Source organism: Rhinatrema bivittatum, chromosome 6 (assembly GCF_901001135.1).
Source record: "Rhinatrema bivittatum chromosome 6, aRhiBiv1.1, whole genome shotgun sequence".
Lineage (NCBI taxonomy): Eukaryota > Metazoa > Chordata > Amphibia > Gymnophiona > Rhinatrematidae > Rhinatrema > Rhinatrema bivittatum.
Genome location: NC_042620.1, coordinates 107,420,272 through 107,440,123, shown reverse-complemented (window position 1 = coordinate 107,440,123; position 19,852 = coordinate 107,420,272). Strand labels below are relative to the sequence as shown.

Here is a 19,852-nt window from a genome sequence, read left to right as displayed (position 1 = left end):
GGTTCCCCCGAGGCACTTGTGTCCGGGATAGCAAGCTCGTTCAAGCTTTGTGTAACCAGGTCTGGAAGCTCGTCCTTGGTGAAGAAGCGCCTCATGGTTCGGTGTGGCTCTGTCCCCGGAGGGAGTTCCCCTTCCTCCAGGGGTTCTGATTCCTCATCTGAGTTGTCCATGTCCCCGAAAGTGGGGCTTCTGGGAGTTGGAATCGCTTCCCTGGGCATAGAGGGTCCCGGGATGTTGAGGTTCTCTGGCGGAGGTTGTGGCCGTATTATCGGAGGCCCCGGTTGCATGTGGACGAAGGTATGCAGGCCTTTGAAGAATTCCACCCAGGAGATAGATGCTGGGTCTAAATTAAGAGGCGCTGTGTCCCTGGGGAGCCCCGTTTGAGGGAGAGTCCCGCTGGGAGACGCTAGGTCCGGCATACTGTTCGAGAAGCTGGAACCTGGTACCGGCTGGGGATGGCCATGGGCTGGATCCCCCAGGGCCTCTTCACACTGTATACACAGGGCCATGGCCTCCTCATGCTGTGCAGCTCTAATGTGGCATGCTGGGCAAAGGCCCTGAGACTTGAGCTTCTTTTCCGGTGGTGCCATGGCTTGTGCGCGTAAAATACAATTATGCGCTCCGGTTGTCGAAGTTGTGCGCATAGGATTGGTACATGCTCAGGGAGATGTGCGCGCGGTTGTGCGCACAGATCGAAGTTATGTGCCCGGCACAGTAAGCGTGTGGCTATGCGCATCGCTTGTGCGCACGGTACTTGGGCGCGCAACGTTGTGCGCACAAGGTATTTGTGCGCACGGCTCGCCTCTGTGTGCACGGATCAGGACGGCGGACAGGGCGGCGAACAGATCAAAATGGTGATGGCGACCACGCGGACAATATGGAGAACACCTCGGAGGGTCTCCATGTGGGAGGACCCTCGGATCTGACCAGGGTCTAGTCCTGCTAGGGCAGATCAACTTGGTGGCACTGGTCCCGGCTGGCGACCTGTGAGACTCCTTGAGCTTCGGAGACCGGAGACTTTTAAATAGATTTCTACCTTACCTTGTCTCAGTGCTTCCCGGTCTCGTTCCGGGCGGTCTCCGGCTGCGGGGGGAGAGGGAAAATACCTTCACCGCCGCGCTCGAAGTTGCACCCGCTGCCTCTCAGCCTCACCCGATGTCGAGGGCTAGGTCCCCGCCGAGGGTCGGCCGCCGGACCGAGGCTTACCTCCAAGGGATCGCGGAAATCACCTCGGGAATTCTCAACTGGGGAAGGGACCCAATGGGTGTCACAGCAGGAGAGCGGGGCTCGTCTGTAGAGGTAAGATTTCTTCTTGTTTTGGTTTTCTTTGCTAAATTACTCTAACACTGTGCTAGCGTGCATAGAGTCCCTAACTGCTATGGAGACGGAAAATACTGAAGAGCTGCACTTCCTGCAGGGGTAATATGTACGAGGGCTGATGTCAGATTGAAATCTGATCCATCTCCAACTGATATCAGGCGTACACTATACCCATTGGTCCTGAGTCCATCTGCTACATGCTAGGAAAAAGTTATATTTAAATGGAAATTATTATTTTAATTATTATTTTATATTTATTTTAAGGAATTCCATCAATCATCATGGCAGATCTACAACTTTGTTAGAAATATATCTGTTAGCCGTCACCTTCAGTATCTCAGCGGCAGATTGCTGACTCTTTTCCTCTATCTCTGAGATCAGTTGCTTGATGGAGGAGATTTGGTTTTCTAGCTGGGTCACATTCTCCCCTATTCTCTGGAGAATCTTCTCCTTTTCCTCCTCAAGGGTCAAGAGCAGGATCTGCTTCTGCTCATTCAGAAACTGGTGTAATTCCTCAATGTCAGTCACAATTTTCTGCCTCTCGATCTCTGTCTCACTCTGGATTACACAAAGAGATGTAAATCTCAGTAACGCTGTCCTGGTTCTGTTGCACAGAGCTCTGGATACAGGTCCTATAGTGGAGAAGGAATATCTTCAGTTCCCAGAGACCTACTGTGCTGTGTGTCACCAGAGGGCCCACTATCAGAACTGTATCATGGAGCTTTTAGAAGTCAAACAAGCCAATTATAGTAGATGTGCAGATGAAAATTATATTTGAATTCAAAAGAATTCATTTAAAAATATAATTTGCATCCTGCAATTCAAATGGTTAAAATACATCAGGAAAGACATAGCCCTGGCCTCTAAGGAAGTGAATACAAATGCACTGATTCATAATCTGCCTATTCTCAGCCAATAAGGAACCAATAAATCTTTTCCACGCCCTAACAAGGCAGATTGGGGAATATGTAATAAGCTGCACAAAATCTGCCATGAGGTTTTTGCATGGGTAATTATGCGTGGTTTTCCACAACCTTACATGCATATGTGATAACGCGTTTAATGCAGAAAAAAATGCACGCACGTACCCGCACAATAAACCGTGGCAGGTTTTGCACAAAGGTATGCAAATGGAATGTAAAGGAGATAATTATCTATTCATGGGCTATGCAGGGAGCTGCGCTAGCAGGGAGATCAGTTAGTGCTGGCTTTTTTAAACAGGTTTTTTAGCGCCTGGATCAGGGCAGTCGTTAAGCGAAAGTGCTGCAGCTCTGGGCGGTGTCGGCACTTGTCTGTAGCTCCCAGAGATCGCCGGTCTGTCCATCCCAGCTCCTGTTGTCTCCCGGCAGAGCTGGGAAAAGGCTGCAAGGACACACAGCCACACTAATGCCAGCAACATTTTTTCAATTGTGCCTATTTTTGAGCGGGTTTTTGCCGCAGCTTTCAGCATCGGGGCTATGTGGGTATTGGCGTGTGTATTTGGGCTTGCGCATGGTTTTTTTTGCACATATCTAATTTGCATGCTAGCCCCTTATTACATCCCACAGAGGCACCTACTTTTGCCACGCATGCTACAAAAAAAAATAAAAAATACAAGCAGAAAATCTGTATCGATTTCAGGATGGGTCTTATTACATTGGCCCCATTGAATCCTACTGTTGTCTGACTGATCTGATTCAGGGGAATAACAACCTTGCAGAGACCTGCTCAACGGGAGAGCGACGCACCCACCCGCAGGTCTTCAGCTTTCTTCTCCTCACTGGATTTCAACTTCAGAAGATCTCCCAGTTGCTTTCTTAGACAGTCCAGGCACGTCTGAAATTTTTTCTGTGAACAATAAACAGTTTTGGTTTGAATTTCAATGTTATTCTTAAGACCGAAATTTCAGATATCACTGAAACGCTGAAAATGAAAACATAACCCTAACTGCAAAGTTCCTTCCAGGTGTAATTTCAAAGGCGAACGAAAACCACTCAATTCTGAAAACGGATACATCATAAATTGAGTTTGGATATTGGGCTGTTATGTGTCTAACTATATGCACGCCATTTTACCTGTGACAAAGCAGGTGAGAAACTTAAAAATGTGAGAAACTTAACCATTCAAGCATGTGTAGAGATTAGGGAGTTTCCAGCAGATGTTCCTGGTTCCCAGCCCGGGGGCAGATAGCTGCAGAGAGACATGCATTCTGATCTGCACCTCCCCAGGAGGTTGTTTGGAATTGGAAGGCCCTTAGGCACAAGGGGGAACTAGTCTGGTTGAGGTTAGGGCAGATGTAGGTTACTTTCAGAGGGGAAAGATGTGGATCATGTGTGCTCTCTGAGCTAGGCCCCCAGTCTGACAGAGGAGAAGAGAGGCACGTGCCTTGCCAGTTCCTTTGATAGGGTTGGAAGGAAGAGGGATAGTAAGAAGCTTTTTACAACGGTTTCTGGTTTCTACATCTTGACCTGGTCCATTTCCTAGTAGGCAATATCCCCTGCCCAGGGTGGGCAGGAGGGTCTTACACCTTGTCGACCAGCATAAGAGGAGGTTGCGGCAGCCAGCAGCCTTTCCCCCTGAACTGGAAACTTTTAGTGACTGGTTCCAGTTTAGGCCTTTCCTCCTGGGAGGTCAGCATCTGTTTAAGAGCAACATAAAGGGAATCAAAAACCTTTGGAAACACCCCACGGAATTTCCACCCCCAGGCCACAGGGTGAAGTTCAGGATTCCACGTGGAGTTCATGTACATTGGGAAGGGATCTGGTCAACGTTAGGATATCCCAGCCACCGTGGGACCCTTATCATTCCCTGCCATGGAGGATAAGTTAATTCCAAGCCCCTACCTGCTAGGGCCACAACCACAGAGTTAAGAGAGCATTCAAATTCTGACTCATGTAAATCTGGGGACACTGGAAGTAACTGGATACTTACAGTTTTGCATCTATTCATTCTTTTAAGAGGAATTATAGTAAACTTTACTTTGAGCACCTATCCAGTGAATCCTGTCTAGTTTGTAAGTGTGCCTGTCCTGAAGTGCTATGGTAACACATGCATAGGGAACTTTGTTACTGCCTGGGTCAGGAAGGTCTGCCTTTACCCCCATAGAAAGGACCCACACCTTGGGGATCAAAGAGAGGAGAGTGAGAAATGTGAAGTCAGAACTAGTTATAAATATTGCATCAGTAGCATGGGATCTTCTTAGTGTTTGGGTAAGTGCCAGGTTCTTGTGGCCTGGTTTGGCCTCTGTTGGAAACAGGATGCTGGGCTTGATGGACCCTTGGTCTGACCCAGCATGGCAATTTCTTATATTCTTATGACTTTTGAGTGACCTTGGAGAATATGTGCCTCTAAAGCAGAGCTTTCCAAACTGTGTGTCGGGACACGTTAGTGTGTCGCCTGCAGTGTGCAGGTGTGTCGCGCAAGCCTGGTCAACTCTGATGCGAGTTTGGGCTTTTTTTTTTCCTAGAGATTCACTTTTTTTTTTTCAGTTTATGGGTTGCTTATTATTGGGTGATTTTTGCTGTCAATCGCGTTTTTTTGGGGGGCTTGGTGGGTGGAGCGAGCCCAGCCATCCTTGCATTGGCTGTTGCTGCCAATGAGGCCTGGCCATGAGGAGTACTGACTGCAAGCAGCAGTGTCTGGTGATCATGGAAGGGAGTGAAGCACTTAACTGGCAACAATCAAAAAGACGAGGTACATGAGTGTGGGGGCCAGACATGTGCTGGGGGGAGAGAGATGAGTGAGTGGTGGGCAAACGTGCTGGGGGGACAGACATGTGCTTGAGGGGGAGAGATATGAGTGTGTGGTGTACAGACATGTGCTGGGGGGAGAGAAATGAGTGTGTGGGAGTCAGACATGTGCTTGAGGGGGAGAGATATGAGTGTGTGGGGTACAGACATGTGCTGGGGGGAGGAGAGAGATGAGTGTGTGGGGGACAGACAATTTGTTTTATTATTGTTTCTCATAAATTATAACAATAACATGAATCTTGGAATATATATTTTTAATATAAATTTAAGGTTTTCATGAGATAGGTTGTGTCGTGAAACATTTTATTTATGTATATATTTAAGGAAACATACATAAATTGTCGAAATATGTTTCGTTCGTTTAACCTTTAACCTCTGGTTTACTAGTAGACTGAATTACTGTGTCCCGAAATTATGTTTGTCTAAAAAGTGTGTCACCAACATGAAAAGTTTGGAAAGCTCTGCTCTAAAGAAAAGGGTTACATATGTTTTCTTTGAACCTTCTCCATTAAGGTTTTTCCATTGACTCCACGAAACCTAGGTATGCAGGGTCTCCTGCTCTCTGAAGAGGAGGGTGATTAGGACATATAGCTCCAGTACACTTGTGTGTATATATTAAGGGCCGGATTTTAAAAGATTTACGCGTGTAACCGGTCCTGCGCGCGCTGGGGCCTATTTTCAAAAGGCCTGGGATGCGTGTAAGCCCCGGGGCTTGCAAAAAGGGGTGGGACGGAGGCGGGATCAGGCTCCAGGCATAGCGGCCTTCTCAATCATTTGCAGTCACTTCTATGTGCGGTCCATATTTCAAATTAGATTCAAAAAGTTAGGCTCATTTTCCAAATGTATGTATGTTAGGCTCATTGTTAGGCTCATTGTCCAAATGTATGTTAAATATTTAACATACATTTGGATGTATGTTAGGCTCATTGTTAGGCTCATTGTCCAAATGTATGTTAAATATTTAACATACATTTGGACAATGAGCCTAACTTTTTGAATCTAATTTGAAATATGGACCGCACATAGAAGTGACTGCAAATGATTGAGAAGACCGAGCGATCTCCATATTACAGGAGATACGCTGAGTGGCTTGCTGATGTGGTTCACTTTTCCTTTTAAAATATTTGAAAAAACTGAATACAAAAATATAACAAATATAAAAAACAGATCTATGAACATTTAAGTGGGCAATCTTTTCTAAATAATTATATGGTCTTCCTTTTTCCTAGTGTATATTATTTGTGGGAATGAGAGGGAGGGATTTTTTTTAATGAACAGCTGGTGGCTGGCAGGGAGGGAGAGGAAGGATATTTTTTTTTCTTTTATGAGGAAAATACTGTTGGCTAGTTGAAAGAGGGAAGGGTTGGGGGGAGAGAGTTGTTTGTTTTTTTTTGTTTTTTTTTATTCAACGTCACAATTTATTTGAAGATACACACAGCCAATATACATATAACAATTTATACTCATATAAAACAAAGAAACAACCTATAATTAATGCATATTCCTTTGTGTTACCCTAGAACAAAATTTATAGCAGTAATTACAGAACCTGATCGTTAAGAAAAAAGGGAGCAATACATTTAATAATCTAAAAAACTTAAGATTTGTGTCTAATCCATATCTACACGTTTAATTCTCCCAAGAGACAGATATTAGGATTCAAGGTATGTACGCAATTGTTCTGGGTAATTAAACAAATATTTTGTATTCTGGTTTATAATGACACATTTACATGGAAAACGCAAAAGAAATTTAACACCTCTCTGAGTAACCCTCTCCTTCATGGCTAGAAATTCCTTTCTACGTATTTGAGTGTTTAAGGAAACATCAGGAAAAATCCTTAACGGAAAACCATGAAATTTGGAATTCTGATTTTTGAAATATAGTTTGTTTTCTTTTAATAAAAACATTTTTTAAACGGGCTGGTTACCTTTTTAAATGACACAGATCAGCTGCAGGACTGATCCATAAAATTAAAGACCAGGAATAGGAGCAAGTATATCCTCCCCCACCCCACATATGGGTGACAGTATGCTGAGCGGTGGCCGGAGGCATGCGACTAGATGTTTTTATTTATTTATATATACTTCCAACTTAGGCACCCAAAAATTAAGCGCCCAACACCTAGGCATCTAAATAGCCATCCAAGGCTTAGGCATCCCAAAGATAAGTGCCTTAAAAACTTAAGTGCACAGTACAACTTATGTGCACAGGTAAGCGTGTAGTCATTACGGTGCCACGTAACTTGGATGCAAAGACTATAAGACCCAATTGTGCATCAAAAAAAAATGGGTGCACAATCTGGACACACAGCTAGACGCACACACTGAACAGACAATCCTTTAGAGGGAAGCCTAAGAAAGCGCAAAAAATACCTATGCGGCCTACCATGCAGCACGCAGCAAAAAGCCTCGGAGCAGGGCCTAGACTAAGGATGCTACTCAACCCGCCACGCTACCCACGTTCTTCAACTTCCCACTGAGCAGGACAAATGTTGGAATGATGCCGAGCATGGAGACCAGGGGAAGGAGGAAGCCCTAGGCAACAAAAGCTTCTTTCTACGTCTCTGTATATTATATATATATTTTTTTTTATTTTTTTATTTTTTTTTTAAACTTACTGGAACTCAGCCTTACCTGGCTGAGTACAGAGATGGTCTCCAGCTGTGGGGGGAAAGGGCATGTGCTGTCACCGCTGCGCTCAGCTTCCTCTACCCGCTGCCTTTCAGCTGCTTAAGAAGCTAAGTCCACGCTGGCTGAAAACCAGCTACTAGACCAAGGCACTGATCTAAGCAACCACGGAAATCACCTCAGGAATTCTCAACTGGGGGAGGGACCATTTGGTATCACCGCAGGAGAGCAGGGCAAATTTATTTCCTTAATTCTCCTTTCTCAAAATGAAGCAGTCTCCAGTAGGGAGATGTGCATTTACCATCTGCTGGAGACAGAGAATATTGGCAAGCTGAAAGTGCAGGGGTATATATATACTGTGACATCAGTTTGCTCCGTCTCCATCTGCTGATAGATGTGCAATAACCCACTTGCTCTGGATTCATCTGACTGGATGCTAAGAAAAGGTGGAATATAAATCTAAATAAATCCTGTCACATGGACCTCTGCAGGCAGAAACAGAGAGGGGTAATCCTGGCTTCTGTAAGGATACTTCAAGGAGTCATCATCATCCCTGGGCCTGCCAAACAGCCCCAAAGGAGGCAGGAGCTGTGTGGGCCCACATGAACTGAAGAAAGAGGAGGAGTCCCATAGCAGTGGGTGCCTGAAGGAGAAGGCTATTGCTTTTGGTGTGTTCTGAGGGAGGGGAGAATAAGTCAGTGTGTTGGAGAGAAAGTGTGTGTGTTAAAAGCGTTCTGTCTCCACAGGTCTTTATTATTCTGTGACCCAGTGTCATCTTGGGATATTGCACAACTTAGATTTTCTACAGGGTTTTTAATTTCCCTACCTTGATGGGTTATTGCTAGTTGCTGTTTGAATGTTTCTGAACTTCCTATTGGATCTGTTCTTGTTTGCTCTATTTCTCTCTATGCCTTTCTCCTCTTCCTATTGGTTCCTTGACACTAGGAATGCCTGGGACAGTTTATTTCCTGCAGAGACTTTCAGTTGGAAAAAGGCTCTTGGTAGGCTAAACAGCTTGTTCTCATCCTCTTTCAGGCTTTGAGAAGTGTCATCTTTTCACCTCTTATTTACTATTAACCCACAGCAACTATCAACTTTCAGAGAAACTTATTACAGCTGTAGCAGTCTCATCAACCTATTTGACTATTCTTGGGACTTTCTCATCTACTGTAAGTGTTGAACTGTTCTTCATTCAAATAAAAGTTTTTGGTAATCAAGAACTGAGTTTATCTGCAGCTGGGGAACACTGTCTAGACCAGTGATGGCCAACCTTTTGAGCTCAGTGTGTCAAAATTCATAAAAAAAACCGAGCATAACTCGGGTGGTGTGTCACTTCTAGAAAAATCCATAATTTTGTGATATTTGTAGCTCTAATCAACAAAGTTATAATTTTAATATATATACTGTATTTATTAATAAAGCAAAAACAAATAATTCTTTACCTTACCTGCTTAGTGACTTTTTTGTTGCTGAATTTCATTGGCTAAATCTTCAATTGAAGGTTGGTATTTCGTACACTTCAAGTCCAAGCAAGCGTTACAAACTTCATCTGTCAGTTGATTTTTTATTGGCTCCCATTCATGTTCACAACACTCCCTCCCCATCTCCCAGGCATGCACACACTAAAGGTAGACCCCCCCTCGCTTTCTTTTGCCAGCAACCTCAGAACCTCTCTCATTCCTCTGCTGCCACTGTCACTGATGCCGCGTGGCTATTGCGGAGGTGCCGATTGCTGCTACTGACACTGAAGTCCATTCTGCTGCCTCCTCTGTGCAGGCCCCGTGGGCTTCCACTTTCTCCATGCTGATCTCGTACATTGTGAGATCCGTAGAGAAAGTGCTATTCTTGCACATTCCCAAAATTACATGTGCCAATCACTAAAAAGTAAATTTATTTTTTTTTTGCCTTTGCTGTCTGATCTTAGTTTTCTAATTGGTTGGTCACAGGCTTTTTTTTCACCTTCCCTTTCTTATTTTTTTGCCAATTCCTTTTATATTGTCTTTTTTTCTGTTTCTTTTTTCTCCATCTTCTTCCCTCAAACACACAGTCAGGTTCTCATTCTCACATGCATTTCTCTTTCTCACACACACAGGCTCTCACTGGCACATGCTCTCTCTCATACAATCATTCATACACACAGGCTCTCACTGACACATGCTCTCTCTCATACAATCATTCATACACACAGGCTCTCACTGGCACATGCTCTCTCATACAATCATTCATACACACAGGCTCTCACTGGCACATGCTCTCTCTCATACAATCATTCATACACACAGGCTCTCACTGGCACATGCTCTCTCTCATACAATCATTCATACACACAGGCTCTCACTGGCACATGCTCTCTCTCATACAATCATTCATACACACAGGCTCTCACTGGCACATGCTCTCTCTCATACAATCATTCATACACACAGGCTCTCACTGGCACATGCTCTCTCTCATACAATCATTCATAAACACAGGCTCTCACTGGCACATGCTCTCTCTCATACAATCATTCATACACACAGGCTCTCACTGGCACATGCTCTCTCTCTCTCTCTCTCTCTCTCTCTCACACACACACACACACACACAGAGGCTCTCACATGCTGTCTCTGCAAACATTCAGGTCCTCTCTCTCAACTCACCTCATACACGCACTCTACGGGCCCTCAGCCTCTCTCTCACCTCTGGGCCTCCTCTTCGCGGGTCGCCGCAGGTTGGGCTCTGCAGCAGCCCTGATCTTCTCGGGCCGCGGCAGCCCTGCTACCGGGCCTCTTCTTCTTCTTGGGCCGCTGCGACTTGGGATTCGCAGCGACCCGCGGCGGCTCCTCCTCTTCTGCACACGCTGATTCGCTTCCTCCTTCCTGCCCACGCGGCTCCAGCAACGTTTACTTCCGGGGCCGCACAGGCAGGAAGGAGAAGCATCAGCGCGTTTGAACGCGATCTTTGTCTTGAGCCTCATCGCTGCGACGCATGAGCCTCCCTGCGCCCGGGGGCATTGGTGGAGGGTAGGGGGAAACTAAAAAACACATTTAAAGGGTCGGCGCAGCTGAAAAAGAAAAGGCTCGGCACAGCCGATAAAAAAAAAAAAAAATTCCTGATAGTCCTTGAAACGCTGCGCGTGTCAGCCAAAACGACTCGGCGTGTCACCTCTGACACACGTGTCATAGGTTAGCCATCACTGGTCTAGACGCTCAAGCTAGACACTGAGTGCTGAGGGCAGAACAGAAAATGTTTGTGTGTCTGAATATTAGGGTTGCCAGGGAAAAATCAAAGTATTATATATTTGTCAGTGTAGACATTATTGACATAACACTGTCAGAGCACCCTACTTTGGGAGGCTTGTGGGAAATATGCGCTTGCCAGCAAGCCATTTCATCAGGGTTAAACACTAACTTCCCTTCTCCCTGACATTTGCCTGAATAAAAGCATCACTTGTGCTTAAGCCTCTCTGCCTAGGAGAGGATACCTGACTTCATGTATTTCTCTGGCCTATAATTAATCCTGTTAGCCTGAAAGAAGGGCTGGGTTTTCCCTAGTCAGAGGCAGGACAAAGTCAGGAGGTATAGATTTCAGCAGCCAATGATATGATCCGTGCACACCCCCTGAGCCAAAGCCAATGGTGTAATGACTCTTCTGTTGCTATGGGAAAGTAGCCAATCATGTAATGACACATCATCTGCCTTTGTATGAATGTACAATAAAAGGAAGAGGCTCGGGAGGACAAACCCTCTTTTGCCCTCTTTGCCTTCCCTCCTCCTGCCTGCCATGAATGCTGCTGTCTGATGCCTATTCATTACCGCAACATGTGGTGAGCCCGACCGTGATGATAAACTCCATGCTTATTTCGGCTGGACATAGCCAAGGTACGTACCGTTCAACAGATTTGCTATTGTAATATATTTAAAAAAGGTACTTCTTAGTAATTTTTAAAAGTATTTCTCAGCAAGTTTGTTCCCCACACCCGTAAGCATGGGTAATGGTTTGACTGTACAGCAGCGGCTACATGCCAGACAGCTGCAGCAGATCATTAATAATCATTATTTCATCACCAGAAGAAAAATAGCGCAAGTCAGCCTGGGGGACTTAGAAAAATTAATAAGTGAAATAGCTTGCCGTTGCCCTTGGTATTCCATGGAGTCTGGAACTCTAAATACCCAGGAATGGATCTCAATCGGCAATTATCTTCATACGGCTCCCAGAGCTCCCATAAAGCTAAGATTAACCTGGCAAAAATGTACAGAAGCCATCGAATGCAAAGAAAAAAAAGGTTTAAAAACAGCAGTTTCAAACCATGTGCTTTTAGAAGCAGGCAGACATACCCTTCCCCCATCTTCTCAGTCTTCCTCAGAGCCAGCAAATTCTTTGTATCAGCTCTCCATAACCACACCCAAACTAGTTCACACCTTCCCCATTTCTTCAGAAAAGCAGTCCTTGAGAACAATAGAGCCACCACCTGGCCTGGGTGGGGTGATTAGCATTGAATTTCAGCAGAAACTGCAGAAAGAAAACCTTACAGAAACAGAATTATTAGAAGGACTTCAAGCCTTCCCCATCTCAGAAAAGAACCATGAACAAAGGGGGACAGAAAATGAAATAGAACATCTGGGGACACACACTCACATGGCTCCTGTGGCTTCCTCTGCATCCACCTCAGAGAAAATGCCCCAGGAAATAGAAAACACTGAGGTCAGAAAAACTAGCCTTCCTCCATCTTGCCTGCAAGCCCTTCCCCCACCAACCACCATGGGATTTCACCTAGAACATGGAAATCTCACAAGAGAGGAATTATTGAAAGGGATTCAAGCCTTTCCCATTACAGAAAGAAACAAAGAACTAGGTGTGGCAGCAATAGAGTTGAGTGCCATGAGCAGTGGCTATGCCCACAGGTCTTCAAAGAAATCAGCATATCATTATGAAAAAAAAGATTTAATTAGACTCCTGCGTTACAAGCAAAGAAAATATCACTATGAAAAGAAAAAAAAATGGTTTCCCTTTACAAACAGTACAAATTTGGAAAAAAATGGTTTCCCTTTACAAACAGTACAGATTTGGAAAAAAAAAAAAAAATGATTCCTATTTGAAATTCAGTTACAAAAAATCTGCATACTTTGAGAGTATTTTCCCCCACAAAGTGTATGCAGAGCTTATGTTAAAACTGTACTGAGATTTGAATAATATTCTGTGTAAATTACATGTGAAAGTTTCCCTTTTGCAAAGTTTATTTGGCTCACATTTAAAATGACTCCATTTCTCTAAGATTTAAGTTTATAGTTTGAATTGCTACTGTGATTCTACCTTCAGGACAAAAGTGGATTGGAATGGTGTCTGTCTGCAGGGAATCTGTCCTTGCCAAGCCATTGTCTGTGGTTGATGGTATCTATTGTTAAACAAAGTAAATCTTTAAGTTCCTATTGACTGAAGGATTAATTCCTTGGGTGCAGTTCTTTTCTTTTGAGAAACACTGCTCCTCCCCCCCTTTTTCTGTAACTCTTGCTAGCCACTCATGGGGGAGGGAGGGAGAACTTTTGAAAAGAAAGAAAAAAAAAAAAAAACTGGCCTTAGTCCTGCAGTTTCTCTCTCTAGTTTATATATGTTATAACTCAGACAGATTAATAGTAGTTACAGTCACTTTAGCATGCAGCAGACAGAGCTGAGCAAACAGCGTGTTTAATTTCCTATTCTAATAATTATATGAAGAAATTCTATTCTGATATTCCACATTGAAAGTAAGCTCAGAGTATTATTGATTGCAACCTGGAACAATAGTTGCAATCTATAAAGTAATGATGGGGTCTCCACTAGGAGGCGCTATGTTATTCTACAAGTTATATTATATTATTGTTTAAATAATTCTGTTGTATAATAGTTTTTATTTTTCAGGCCTACAGACCTTCTGTATTAAGGAAACTTCAGTTTTATTTTCTTTTTCACAAAATTTATACAGAATTCTGAACCTTAAAATTTTTACTGACAGAGGTTGCTACATATAAAGCAATCCCTCCCAAGCCTTTTCTTGCAAATCCAAATTGATTTTATTAAATTGATCGATAGAATTGATTTCTTCAAGGTTAAAAAAGTAAGAATTTCACTTTAATCCTTACCTTAATAAATTTTTGCTGTATGCCAGTTTTTAATATTTTCCAGATTGACACTGCCATGAAGAGATGTGAAGATGGACACTTTGCAGTTTATTTTAACATTTTCAAACATTTATCTAACGCCTTTTGACTTTTGATTTTTGATCCTTGATCTAATTTTGTTTTTGATAACTTTTTGATAAGATTTTTAGCTCATATTATGTGTTATCTGTTGTCTGTCTTGATGCAAGAAATATTTGCAGGATGGATGAATATGTGTCAGTTTTGTGTAAATGAATATTTGCAAGATGAATGAATATATGTCAGTCTTGTGTAACATATGTTTAATGTAATGTCTAATATACTTGTCATTTGATTCTGCTTACTGCAAATGACTTTTCCTTTAAACGATTAATTTACATTTATTGCTATTTTACTGAATGAAAATTGATCACTGCATAAAAACTTTCTTGATAATGGGGTTATGTTCTGAAAACTAAAAATGGCTCTGCTTACTGCAGCCATTCCTTTGCATGAATTTTGTTAATTGAACATTAAATACTTATTTGGCATCCCCTACAACACCACAGGGCAAGCCATTGTGGAGAGAGCAAATCATACCCTTAAGAGCTCTGGACCAAACAAAAAGAAAAAAGGGGGATTGCCCCTGGATTTTCCCCTAAACAGGATTGGCTGAACAAAGTATTGTTTTAAATCACTTAAAATAAATTTAAGACCACAGCCATGAGTAATCATTATGGGACTAGGGTTAGTCACCCACAGCCATCAGTTTTGTATAGAATATTTAATGTCTGGTACGGTCCCGTTCCCTTAAAATGGGGAACGAGGATATGTTTCTCTGCTTGCTTCCACAGGTATCAAGCCGTGGAAAGATGGAAAGGTGTCCAGGTCTACAGGACCCGATCCCAAACTTCTCCCTGAGCCTCCACCGCCCTCAGAAGGACAGAGATCGGACTCCTTGCAAAAAGCAGCACCACATGACCTGGGGACAGATCAAGGCCCTATCCAACCAATCTGCACAACTCTTAGAACAGCAAGGCCTTGAGAACTCCAGAGAACTTATTAGCAGCTTTTTCTTGCCTGAATGCCAACTCATTAACAATTGTGTTCTGCATCCTCATCTTTTGCCTTATTTCTCCAGCTATGGCGAATTCAGAACAAGGACTCTGACAGTACAACATGTACATCCTCGAATCAGAACTTTTCACACCTGTTGAATCGAACAGACTGTTAGATCTGCACACACATGCCAACCCAAGCCTGCGGAGAACTACTGATACATGCTGTACCATTTAACCTTACAGTATGGACTAATTATCCTTTACAGAGAGGTTTTCATTAACTCTCCAGTTAATAATACCATACTACACATTGGTAGCTGTATTCAAGAGACTGCCGCTCTTTGTTGGGACTATGATACAGGGGATGGAAAGGGAATTCAGGTGGGAAATATCCATATTGTAACTGAACTTTTGTATTAATCACTGAACACTTGCATAATTATACCACATATATGTATGCAATTGGCAGATTTCAGGATGTGCAGTGGGAGACCCAAGCAGGTACAGAAAGTATAGAGGGGATGAAGGATTTACCTTTTGTAGTTATATAGCCCAAATGATAACCAATGACATGTCCACTAATCTGTTAGGAAACATATGGATGGTATGTGGGCGTAGAGCATATATGTACATTTCCCCAAGATGGAGAGACAGATGCACTTTAGGCTACATCCTCCCCTCATACTATGCAGTCAAAAATTTACCCAAAGCAAGGCTCTGTAACAAAAGGGAGGCGATAAAAAATCCCATAGAAAAGTATACAGAAACTCAGATAGCTAGAAGCCAGTTTCCCCTAATGGGGACAGATATAAATTACAGAGACTCACACATCCTAGCTAACTGGACGACTGCCATATTTAATCAGACAGTCCATGCATTAAAACTACTCACAACAGAAGTCTCTCAGATTAGAGAAGTAGCATTACAGAACAGCTATACCTTAGACACTATTTTAGCTTTAACATTAGAAACCATCTTAGCCTTAAAGGGTGGTGTTTGTGCATTAATTGGATCTCATTGCTGTGTGTACATATCAGTTTATAAAGCAAACCTCACACATACCATAGAGCAGATAGAAACCATGGTTGCTGATGCACCACTTTCAGACAGAATACCAACTTCTCCATGGGACTGGCTATGGTCCTGACTCCCTGATATTTCTGGTCTCAAAAGGGATGATTTCTATTATAATTACTGTGATTATCTTAACTATCTGCCTGTGATGCTGTATTCAGTGCATACCCAACCCTCATATCCATATTGAAACCTTGCTCTCAGCCCGGATACAAAGATGTCTTGTAAGATGCCTAATAGGGAATCTGGAGCCCTGCAGAGTTGGCACACCACCTGCACCAGCTCTGGGTGATATGGAGATTCAGAAGCTCATCGGTGGCTGGCACACCACGCCGAATCAGCTTTCTTCTCTCCATAATCCCTCTTCCCCTATTTCCAGCCCATACCAAGACATAACAGATTTCAGTGAGGGTCTAAAGCTTTACTGAGCTGCCCTAAACAAAAACAAAAAGGGTGAGATGTGGGAAATATGCGCTTGCCAGCAAGCCATTTCATCAGGGTTAAACACTAACTTCCCTTCTCCCTGACATTTGCCTAAATAAAAGCATCACTTGTGCTTAAGCCTCTCTGCCTAGGAGAGGATACCTGACTTCATGTATTTCTCTGGCCTATAATTAATCCTGTTAGCCTGAAAGAAGGGCTGGGTTTTCCCTAGTCAGAGGCAGGACAAAGTCAGGAGGTATAGATTTCAGCAGCCAATGATATGATCCGTGCACACCCCCTGAGCCAAAGCCAATGGTGTAATGACTCTTCTGTTGCTATGGGAAAGTAGCCAATCATGTAATGACACATCATCTGCCTTTGTATGAATGTACAATAAAAGGAAGAGGCTCGGGAGGACAAACCCTCTTTTGCCCTCTTTGCCTTCCCTCCTCCTGCCTGCCATGAATGCTGCTGTCTGATGCCTATTCATTACCGCAACAAGGCTCATACCAAATATTAAACAACAGAACCAGGGAATAGTTAACTTATTTTATTGCAATGGATTACAAGGAGAAATTGCAAGAGGACCTTGCAAGACCTGGGGACTGGGCATCTAAATGGCAGATGAAATTTAATGTGGATAGGTACAAAGTGATACTTATAGGGAAGAATAATCCAAACTATAGTTACATGATGCTAGGTTCCATATTAGGTGTCACTACTCAGGAAAAGGATCTTGGAATTATGGCAGACAAAACTTTGAAATCCTTGGCTCAGTGTGCAGCAGCAGTCAAAAAAGCAAATAGAACATTGGAATGGGTTGGACAGGTGCTCTTTTCTTCATATAATACCAAAAGAAGAGGGTATGTCCTGTATATTTCTACCCTTATCATATTTTATTGCAATTGCATGCTTCTCATTATAACTTGTATTTCATCGTTATTATATTGCTTCAATTACTTCCAATTATAACTTTTATCTTATTTGTATTATAATACTTGTATTACTTCTCTAAGATGTTCTACTTCGATCGAAACTTGTAAACCGTTATGATGGCGAAACCGAATGATGGTATATAAAACTCGATAAATAAATAAAATAAAAAATAAAATAAGGCTTGTTCCCTAGAAGTCTCTAGATCCTTATAGACCCTGATGGGTGCTATGTTGTCCTAGTTATGGCCCTAATGAGGGATTTGCCTTATATTGCGGGAGGCGTTTGGAAAACTTGCCAGTCCAACTTTGGACAGGTCCTCTCAGTCAGAATGGGCTGGAGCCTAGGCAGTGGGTATAAAGATATTGTTACAAAAACTGGGATTGGTAGATGTATGGCATTTGCAGTATCTACAGAGCAGAGATTATACGTACCACATATAGCCCTGTTGACTTTTTTCTGTACTGCTGATTTTGTCGAATTGGCCGAGTAGCTTGATATTTTGACTTGTTCTATTTATTCAAATCATCACCTCCATCTTGTTGCCAATGGGAATGCTGCAAACGTACCTTATGAGAAAGAGCTGGCATTTTAATTGTTAGGATTGGGTTTTGTGGAACCTTGGCCTGAGGTGAGGGTTGATACCACCTACGGGGAGGAGCCCCACAGGTTCTCACCGTCGGGAGGCAAGGCCAGTTGTAGCAGAAGGTCCGGTAGTAGTGGCAGAGAGATGGAACATCCTGCGACACAGCCACGTGATCCCAGGAGCTAGTAGAGAGGATACTGTGAGATGTCCCGAGGAGTGGCGTAAGAGACACATTTCAGAGGGAACCCACAGTACTCAGGCAGAACTGGAAATGCAAATACCAGAGCAGGAGCCTCCGACAGAGGAGTGCTAGGCAGGCCCCAAGGAGCGGGGAGCGCGAGAAAGGAACTTCAGGAGGAATGCAGCAGAGACTGTCCCGAGGGGCGGGACAACATAGCAAGCGAGGCTCTGGTGAGATGACGTAGGCTGACCTGAGGAGCGGGGAAGCCATAGCCAAATCTCCAAAGTAGTGACGTAAGCCGCCCCGAGGAGCGGGGCTGTGCACGATGGAATCTCTGGTAGAGAAACAAGACACTGCTCCAAGGAGTGGGGAAGCGCGGAGAATAGTCACTGGTGTAGAACGTAGGCACTGCCCTGAGAAGTAAGGAAGCACAGAGCACAGTCACTAGTGTAGAACGTGGGCACTGCCCCGAGGAATGGGGAAGCACGAAGTACAGTCACTGGTGTAGAATGTAGGCACTTCGCCAAGGAGCGGGGAAGCACGGAGTACAGTCACTTAGTGTAGAACGTAGGCATTGCCCCAAGGAGTGGGGAAGCACGGAGTGCAGTCTCCAAAGCAGTAAGGTAGTTCAAGGGGCAACCCCGAGAAACAGGGAAGCCGGCAGGCAGGGTCTCTGGAAGGTGCAGGAACTACCCTGAGGAGTGGGGAAGCCTGGAGACCAGGTCTCTAACTGGAGCGCGGGCAGGCCCCCGAGGAGCGGGTACCTGAGCCAGAGTCCAGAGCCACAGGAAGATCCAATACAGGAACCACAGGTCTGAGGAGACAGGAGCAAGCACCAATAGGCGAAAGAGCTCGTTGCCAAGTCAGCTAGGAAAGGGCGAAGGAGGTGCTTATGAATCCCAACCTTGTGATGTCATCAGTCGGGGACGCCCCTGAGGTTCCCACCATTGAGCCTTCAAAGGGAGGCCCGGTGGCACGCGCCTAGTAAGGCCCAGAGTCAGCATGGGTGGCAGCGGTGTCCCAGCCACCACAAGGAGCCTTGAGAACCTGGAGATATGTGGCGGTAGCGGCTAGCCCCAGCCGCGAGCTGACCTGGAGAGGAGAGCAGGGCAACACATGTTGGGAGTTGAATCGGTCGCAGCCGTCTGCAACCTAGAGTCATAACATTAATATTTCAATCTTGGATAATGATTGCTTCTGTGCCATAACTGATTCTATTAAAGAATTTCGGGAGATACATGAAGGGGCAAAACCCTGCTACGCTGTGGGAGACTCAAAGCTGTCCTGAGAGGAAGTTTTGCCAGCCATCTGAAGCATGAAAAACTTCAAAAAGAAAAATCCTTGAAAAGGCAGATTTGTCAGCTTGAGACTATTTGAATAGCATTTCTACTGGCCGTTGATCCTGGAAAGCTTTTAACTGTAGTGTTTCCCTTGAAAAGAGTTTCCAAATGAGTGCCTCTGATAACTGAGTCACCATGACAATGAACTTTTTCTTATGGTTATTGAGTGTATTATGGAATTTCTGTGTCCACTGGGTTTCTTCTTGCTTTTTAGATACCACTTAAATCTCTATCCAAGAGCTTCTTCATTATCTAATACAGAGAAGGCATTTTGTACTTGTGTCACTTGAGAGAGCATGTGTCTCCGCACCACAGGTCTTACTCAACCATAGCCCACTGGAATCCAGTAGTTCTTGGGTTCTTGTATGTTCTGTGTAAGTGGGGGTGGACATGTGGGCTGCACAATTGTGAAGAATGGGTGTCTCTCAGTTACATGTCTTATCCTGAGCCCACTGTAAACCTCTTTTTTCTGGGCTTT

General features: G+C 43.9%; 1 protein-coding gene across 3 annotated transcripts in view; it reads right to left on the bottom strand.

Moving 5' to 3' along the window:
• Positions 1-19,852, bottom strand: part of LOC115093650 (E3 ubiquitin-protein ligase TRIM39-like) — a 142,743-nt gene that overhangs the window by 85,531 nt on the left and 37,360 nt on the right. For 2 of the 3 annotated variants that reach the window (XM_029605704.1, XM_029605703.1), the window contains exons 2-3: positions 3,052-3,147; positions 1,648-1,878 (exon numbers count right to left, since the gene is read on the bottom strand). In XM_029605704.1, coding sequence (XP_029461564.1) covers positions 1,648-1,878; positions 3,052-3,147 — 327 coding nt within the window. The remainder of the gene's footprint in view (positions 1-1,647; positions 1,879-3,051; positions 3,148-19,852) is intronic. The other variant, XM_029605705.1, reaches the window with a different exon arrangement.